Source organism: Rattus norvegicus, chromosome 8 (genome assembly GCF_036323735.1).
Source record: "Rattus norvegicus strain BN/NHsdMcwi chromosome 8, GRCr8, whole genome shotgun sequence".
Classification (NCBI taxonomy): domain Eukaryota; kingdom Metazoa; phylum Chordata; class Mammalia; order Rodentia; family Muridae; genus Rattus; species Rattus norvegicus.
The window spans coordinates 68895059-68903229 of NC_086026.1; the positions used below are offsets into that span (position 1 = coordinate 68895059).

The 8171-nt window shown below is 49.6% G+C and overlaps 1 protein-coding gene across 11 annotated transcripts in view; it reads left to right on the top strand.

Moving 5' to 3' along the window:
• Celf6 (CUGBP, Elav-like family member 6) overlaps positions 1-6805 on the top strand; it is a 30962-nt gene extending 24157 nt beyond the window's left edge. For 4 of the 11 annotated variants that reach the window (NM_001413529.1, XM_039081097.2, XM_039081098.2 and 1 more), the window contains 10 exon segments: positions 1888-2016; positions 2106-2185; positions 2321-2464; positions 2564-2696; positions 2778-2927; positions 3139-3201; positions 3468-3548; positions 3638-3781; positions 4752-4907; positions 5487-6805. In NM_001413529.1, the coding sequence (NP_001400458.1) occupies positions 1888-2016; positions 2106-2185; positions 2321-2464; positions 2564-2696; positions 2778-2927; positions 3139-3201; positions 3468-3548; positions 3638-3781; positions 4752-4879 (1052 nt within the window). In that variant the 3' untranslated portion in view covers positions 4880-4907; positions 5487-6805. 11 annotated transcript variants of the gene reach the window in all.
• Positions 6806-8171: the final 1366 nt, after the last annotated feature.

The window sequence follows — 8171 nt, forward strand, 5'->3', positions numbered from 1 at the left end:
TGACCACATGAAGCCTATTCTTCAATGTTAGGGCAAAACCGTTAATTTCATATTTATTCAAAACTCAAATCCACACTGAAACCATCCTCCAATTCCTTCTATTCCTGGAAGGTAGAGCCCCATCTTTGATGTTCCTGTCTCCTAGCCACTTGCATAGCCCCTTGGTCTTTCCTGTCTTCTCAAGTCATCTGGAACTCTACCTCTATTTTTTTTAATGGTTTCAAAGGGCTTTCCTTAGATCACACAGGCAAGATTTCAGCTCCCTTTCCTGGCTTTGGTCCAGGCATTTCCGCTTTTCTCTGACATTTTTACCTTCACCCTAATACTTTATTGGTCTGTTTCCTTATTTGTTTATCATGTGTGTTTGGGCGCACACACGCCACAGCAGCACATGTGGTGTTCAGAGACAACTTGTGGGAGTTAGTAGTCTTCTTTCACTAGGCGGGTTCATCAGGCTTGGCAGAAAAGTGCTTTCTTAATATTTTTGCTGAAACGATATCTTTTGTCACTTTTTAAAGAGGTTGGAAGCCAGTGATCTGTTCCATGGGCTCAATTCTCCCGTTAACATTAGCCTGTGGAAGCAAAAAACACCTGTGGGATTGAACTCTTACTCCAAGCGTGTGAGGTAGTAAAGAGGTTCAGGAGTTGGGTTTTCCAAGCTCTGGGATCTCGAAGATGAAAAGCTGAAGCCTGATTCTCAACTCACCCTTCTTTCCCAGTGTGCACCTCACTGTGCACTGGCAAGCCCCACCCCTTGTTTGGAGACTTACTTTAGTACAGTAAGAAACCAGATCTTAACAATAGATCCACTGGTTTCTACCCCTCAATCCCAGCTTTTAGATAGTGCTTTCGGAGGTCTGACTTGGAAGATATACAGCTAATCCCCAGTTCAAATCCAAGCCCTCTAACTCTGCTCCTGAGACACACAGGCTCAGTTTACAGCCCCATCCCTTTCTGTCACTCCCACAGGAAATGTGGGTGCATGGAGGGATCACTTGCTCTCAGCTGATCGTCTAGGTCTACAGACAGAACGTGTTCTTCCAAAGCACACACAACAGAGGCGAAACCTAACACGGAGAACACGCCAAAAAGCAGGTTACAGGGCTCAGTGAGGGCCCTGGAAGCTAGGCAAGGAAATGGAAAGGGGTCGATCTGGAAATTAGAAAAGGAGCTCAGGGGCTCAACAGGCACATTGGGGAAAATGCTTATGTTAGAAACTCAGAAAAGCAAACTTCCTCTGTAGTTCTTTGATTAGATTTGGTGCTGGGGGTAAGGATCTGATACTCCAGAGCTAAGTAAGGCTGAGATGGTACACTAGGATAGCTGTTTTCTACGCTGGGTTTGTTTGTTTGTTTTGTTTTGTTTGTTTGTTTGACAGAGCTCTCCTTAATTTGAGCAAGAGAGGGCATTGATTTGGCTACCGTCAGGAAGTTGACCAGTAAGGCCATGGTCAAGCATCCCACTCTCCAGCATGCTGAGTCTCCAGTAGCATTGCCCAACTCTTAACAACAACAAGGGTCCAATAACAACACTATATGTATAGGGCTCTGCTCCCCACCCCCTCCCCTGAGGCTTTCAAGACTGCATCACTTCCCACAAGAGCAGCAATGAGTGTCTGTGAACTTCTTCAGGACCCAGGTTTCATGATGGAAATTTCAGCTGAATTTCTTCCCTGAAGATCTGCCTGTAGGTCACTCCCCACCCCCCCACCCTACCTCCCCAGCCTCCCAGCCCCGTGAGAGACCCAGCTTTAGGGTCCCATGGCCTTTCCATTATCTAAATGTTTTCCCAGAGCTAGACTGGTGAGCCACCTTTCCAAGCTCCTCAGGCAACTCTGGGGAGTCTAGGAACTTAGGGTCCCCAGGTCATTCCTGACTTTGTCCCCAGAGGACCGGAAGCTGTTTGTGGGAATGTTGGGCAAGCAGCAGGGTGAGGAGGATGTCAGACGTCTGTTCCAGCCCTTCGGCCATATCGAGGAGTGCACTGTCCTGCGGAGTCCCGATGGTACCAGTAAAGGTGACCTGAACTACCCCTGGGATTTCCCGATGACCTTTTCTTAGTTCTGACTTCTGCAGCAGTCATTCCATCCTTCTCTCCTGCACCAGGCTGTGCCTTTGTGAAGTTCGGAAGTCAAGGGGAAGCTCAAGCTGCTATCCAGGGACTACACGGAAGCCGGACAATGACGGTGAGAGCTGGGGATCTGGGCTAAGGGTGAGGCCACAAGCTGTCAGTGTCCCAGGGCAAAGGCCTGCTGGGGAAGGCACTGGGCTCTGAGCACTGTTAGGGTCAGCCCTGGTCACCACGCTCTTCTTCTGTCCAGGGCGCCTCATCCAGCCTGGTGGTGAAGTTGGCAGACACTGACCGGGAGCGCGCGCTGCGAAGGATGCAGCAAATGGCTGGCCAGCTGGGCGCCTTCCATCCCGCACCGCTGCCCCTCGGGGCCTGTGGCGCCTATACCACTGCGGTAGGTAGCGGGCCAGGGTGGGCGGGGCCAGGGGAATAGGATCCATTGGCAGTTGCTAGTCTCTGAGTTCTCTACACACGCCCTCCTTCCTTTTCCAAGATCCTGCAGCACCAGGCAGCGTTGCTGGCCGCAGCGCAGGGTCCCGGGTTAGGCCAGGTGGCTGCGGTGGCCGCCCAGATGCAGCACGTGGCGGCCTTCAGCCTGGTGGCTGCTCCGCTGTTGCCTGCTGCAGGTAAGAGACCCAAGAGACGAGAACCATGGTTGGGATAGCCACTGAAGTGCCATTTGCTAATTCTCTCATCTTCACCTACAGCCAATACATCGCCTAGTGGTAATGGCCCTGGTGCACTCCCTGGCCTTCCAGCGCCCATGGGGGTCAATGGATTCGGCTCCTTGAACCCCCAGACCAACGGACAGCCAGGCTCCGACTCGCTCTATAACAACGGGCTTTCCCCTTACCCAGGTGGGTCACCCTACTCTACTGACCCAACCCACCTTGAAATGGAGTGGGAAGAGAGACTTTCCAAGCGAGGACCTGCTTGGGGGGAAAGAATTCCATCTTCCCAGCGCCTTTCATAGCGGTCCTCCACCTCCCACACTCCCACCCAAGGGTCTCTCCCCTGGCCCCTGACCACCTGCATTCATCGTGGGCCTTGGGCCCCCTCTCTCTCCAGCCCAGAGCCCCGGTGTGGCTGACCCCCTGCAGCAGGCCTACGTTGGGATACATCACTATGCAGGTTTCATTTGGTGCTGCCCAGCCCGGGGGCATGGGTGCGGGGTGTTAAAGGGCCTCAGAAAGAAATAGGGAGATTTGTGGGAGGGTTAGGCTCTGTTCCAAGGAGTCAACCCTTCCATCCTATTCAGCCCCAGCCCCCAGCAACCTTTCTTGGGTCAAGGGTTATTGGTGAACTGGGTTGAATCTCTCAGAGCTGGCCAGGCAGATGGGGATCTGTTGGGGAAAGGGCTCCTGGGGGTCACTGCCTACTCCCACCTCTGTCTCCAGCAGCCTATCCCTCGGCCTATGCCCCAGTGAGCACAGCTTTTCCCCAGCAGCCTTCAGCTCTGCCTCAGCAACAAAGAGAAGGTGAGGGACGGAGAGCTGGAGATCAGCGGCCTTTGGAGGGGTAGCCCTCGGGGTCCCTCTCCTGAACAAGCCTGCTACTGTTCCCACAGGTCCTGAAGGCTGTAACCTCTTCATCTATCACCTGCCTCAGGAGTTTGGGGATGCGGAACTCATACAGACATTCCTGCCCTTCGGAGCTGTTGTCTCTGCCAAAGTCTTTGTGGACCGTGCCACCAACCAGAGCAAGTGTTTTGGTGAGCTGATCCATCCCCCTGCCTCAGGATTCCCTAGGGACCGTACACAAGGCTTCCAGAGGCTGAATGTCATGGCACAAAGTATGGGCAAAGCAAGCCTTACTGCAAATCACCCGAGAATCTGGGTAACTAGAATGTGAGCGACCAGGGAGGCTTCAGCTTCGGGAGTTTGTCCAGAGCGGGTGGAATCTGGGGTTGGAATCAAGAGACGCCCACAGCCTCCAGCTGTGGTTCTGAGGCCAGAACGGGAGGACTGGAGCAGAGAAAGAGTGAACCCAAACCAGGCAAATAGTCCCTTCCTCACACCAGACTTCCTTCCCAGCTTCTCGGGAATCGCACCCTTAGGAATGATTTGCCTCTATTATGCTATGCACACATACATGTTCACATTTTTTTTTTGGTTCTTTTTTTCGGAGCTGGGGACCGAAATGTTCACATATTTACTATGCACACATACATGCTCACATGTTTACTTTGCACACATACATGCTCACATATTAACTATGCACACATACATGTTCACATATTTACTATGCACACATACATGCTCACATATTTACTTTGCACACATGCTCACATATTTACTATGCACACATACATGTTCACATATTTGCTATGCACACATACATGTTCACATATTTACTATGCACACATACATGCTCACATATTTACTTTGCACACATGCTCACATATTTACTATGCACACATACATGTTCACATATTTACTTTGCACACATACATGCTCACATATTTACTTTGCACACATACATGTTCACATGTTTACTATGCACACATACATGTTCACATATTTACTATGCACACATACATGTTGTTCACATGTTTACTATGCACACATACATGTTCACATGTTTAAGCAATGAAAGGTTACATGCGATGATGGCCCTAGCCTGGAGATTAGAGAGACTGACCAGCTAGACTCCCAGGTAACCTGTCTGCCTACACCCTCCAGGGTTTGTTAGTTTCGACAATCCAACCAGTGCCCAGACTGCCATCCAGGCCATGAATGGCTTTCAAATCGGCATGAAGAGGCTCAAGGTCCAGCTAAAGAGACCTAAGGATGCCAACAGGCCTTACTGATCTGCGCTTGCTGACCAGTCACAGACAGGTGCGCTTGACCCTTCGAGCCTTATGACATTGGGGTACTGTCCTCTGAGAAATTCAAGGTGACAGAGATGGAAATTCTTTCAACCCAGAGTCTAAGATGAGTTAAGACATCCCTGATGCTTCCACAGTCTTGGACAGATGATTTCCAGGAAAATTTAGCCCACTCTAGTTTAGCAATGGCTGCAGTTTGAATGAAGAAGAGACCAGCTAATGTGGAGATGAAGGGAGAGAAACAGCAGCCCTCAGGAGCTAGACCTACAGTGCTTACTGGGCAACAAGTTGTGAGGTGACAAGGTCCAGGTCCTGCAACCTGGAGAGATGTGCTGTCCTTGTAGGTCCCCTTGACCTCACCTCATTCAAGCTGCTCCAGAACTCTCTGTAGGACATTGGCAACAGTGATCTGCCTAGGATCTAGGCAAGGGCTGGCTTCTGTGAGCAGGATGCTGTTAGCAGAGACATCATAGGGGTGGGGTGGGTGCAGGGATGGGGTGGAGGGTTGAGCTGCTCTTGTCTTAACCTCTAAGGTGAAATTTGCCTTCTCCCTCCCCTGTCTCCGTATGAATTAATTACCCAACAACAGAAACTGAAGAGTGAAGAAAGGAAACGGAAAAGCACAGAAATGCTGGATCGGCCCTTCTGGAAGGAGTGGCGTGGACAGAGGTGGATCGGACCCAGGGCTGGCGCCTGGGGCTCAGGCCACTCATCATGTGGGTTGTTCCATGGAGCGCTCAGGCTGGCAGGGCAACCAGTGCTGGCTGAGGATCGACTGATCTAAGGGAACCAGCAGAGAGCCTCGGGGGTGCCAAGGGCTTCTCAGCAAGGGAAGCCCAGACTTACTTCGTTCAAAATCATATCATTCCTTAGTGTTTAGGGACCAAAGGACTATTGCTTTTTTTTAAGAATATATATATATCTATATAAATTAAAACAAAGAAAAAAAAACAGGAGACAAAAAAAAAAAAGACAGTATAGAGTCTCATAAAAGCTGCCTTTAAATATCCCCAGGAGACAGGGTGAAAGAGACCCTTGATAGCCCCAGCCTAGGCAGAGGAGGCTGTGGAAAGATTGTCCTGTGTCTCGTCCCTTCTTAAGCTACTCCCTTACCCCACCCTTTAAGAATATGATAAAGGACGTGAAGTCTAGGCTCATATTCAAGCAACAAGAGGGTTATGGAAGCAGTGAGCCCATGGCCCCACAACGCGCGGATAGTATCCCTGAAGAGGCCTGGGGAGGAGCTTAGGCCTGCTCTGGTCTTTGCTACATTAGGAGGCCCCCAGCCATCAGAAGTGGGAACCTGTTTTTCTTTCCTGACACCTTTTCTTGTGGAGCCAGAGCCTCCCCAGGTAGGGAGAGAGAGAGAGAGAGAGAGAGAGAGAGAGAGAGAGAGAGAGAGAGAGAGAGCGAGCCTTTCCTTCCCAGGCCACGTAGACCAAGGCCTCGCCTTTGGCTGAGCTGAGACACCTCCTGTTTCCCCTCCCCTTGCGACTCCCCCCCCCCCCCCCGTGTCCCCTTGCTCCAGGCCACCTTCTGTCTCTTAGTCTAAGTTTGCCCACTTGTAAAGTAGATTCAAGATCTATGTAGAGGGCTGTGACAACAGACGTGGAAGGCTTGCTGCTGTAAATACTGCCACTGAGAAGGGGATCATTTTCACTATGTAGAAGCTTCAGAATTAGAGGTCCCTCTCTACCCAGGACCTGGGAGGGAAGTAGATGTTTTGCCAAAATTCTAATTCATTCCTTTAAAAAAGTACATCTTTCCTATGCAAGCGTGTCTCCCATGTGCTTACCCAAGGTGCTTTTAGATGGTGAGCAGTGTTCAGCTTAGAAGTGGTGTGTGCTGTCTGTCTGTCCTTGTTTGTCTGTCTGTACAGTGGGTGCCATATAAAGCTGATCAACGGTGGTGCTTCCTGCCTGCTTCTGTGAGATGGGCAAACGCTTCGGCTTAGAACACCACCACTCACCTCACCCGGGTCAGCCGTTCCTGGGCCTGTGGGATCTCGAGTACATTGTTTTCCTGTGGGAGTCATTTACATTCCTATCCTGAAGTCATGGATCTACCTAGTTTGAGGCCTCACAGAGTGGGAGATATTCTGGTCTGACACTGGAGAACTGCCATCTGATATCTTTCACTGGGACAGTGAAAGATGTGGGTAGGAGAGAAGATAATCCCTTTCAGGCCCTCTCTAAGGACATGTGTTCCTACCTGTCCCTTGCCTTTGGTCAGTTTTTGGAAGTAATGAGAATGAAAACTAGATTTGTCAGGGACATTACCAGTCATGGTGTGGTTTACCTCCACAAATAATTGTCAGCTGGGAGAGGAACTGGTGGCAAGGCCCATACACACCAGCTTGGTGCTAGCCTAGATGGGTACCTCAGGCCCAGGTGAGATAGGCAACATCTGTCCATTTGAACAAACAGACATTCATGGGTCTAGGACATGCTCAGTCAGTATGTGTCTACCTTGCAAGCACAGGACCCTGAGATCAATTCCTCAGAACCCACATTAAAGAACAAAACCAACTAAACTAACCAACCAAAACAAACAAACCCCTGCAAAACAAAGACAACAAAACAAAACAAAAAGCAGGCATGCAGCACTGGGGCAACAAACCAATCAAACTGTGGCTCTCACTGGCTACCATTTCAGCCTAATTGGTAAGTTGAATTTGAGGACAATAAGAGATTCTGTCTCAAGAAAGCTAGGTGATGGCACTTGAGGAATGACAGCTGAAGTTGTACTCTGGCCTCTGCATGTATATTTATACACACTGGCATGAACAGAAACAAACCTCAGGTATTCAGGTAACTACCAAGTACCAGGAGTTAAGGGGAAGCAGACTATTAAAGTGCACACAGGGCAGGACACATGTGGTCTAAACCAGCAAGAAAACTACTAACTCAGGCTCAAATGTTGGGCGAGATCCATGAAAGTCTTCCTGAAGATTAAGACACAGAATCACCAAGGGTGACCTGGGATATCCAAACAAGTCTTTGAACAACTGCATCATTTCGAAAAAGTATTTATGACCAAGACATATCACATATTTTAGCTCCTATTATGTTATAAATAAGTCAAGACTCTTTTACTATTCCTAAAGCTACTCTGAACCTTAACTCAGGTTCATGTCAAGGCATTTGAAACAATCCAACTTATTTGACGTCATGCTGTAGGGCATGAGTGAAGGACTGGCAGACACTAGATTCCCAAGCTGCAGGGATTGGTGTGGTCTAAATCAAGGGTTGGCCAGCTATGGTCTGTCAGTCAA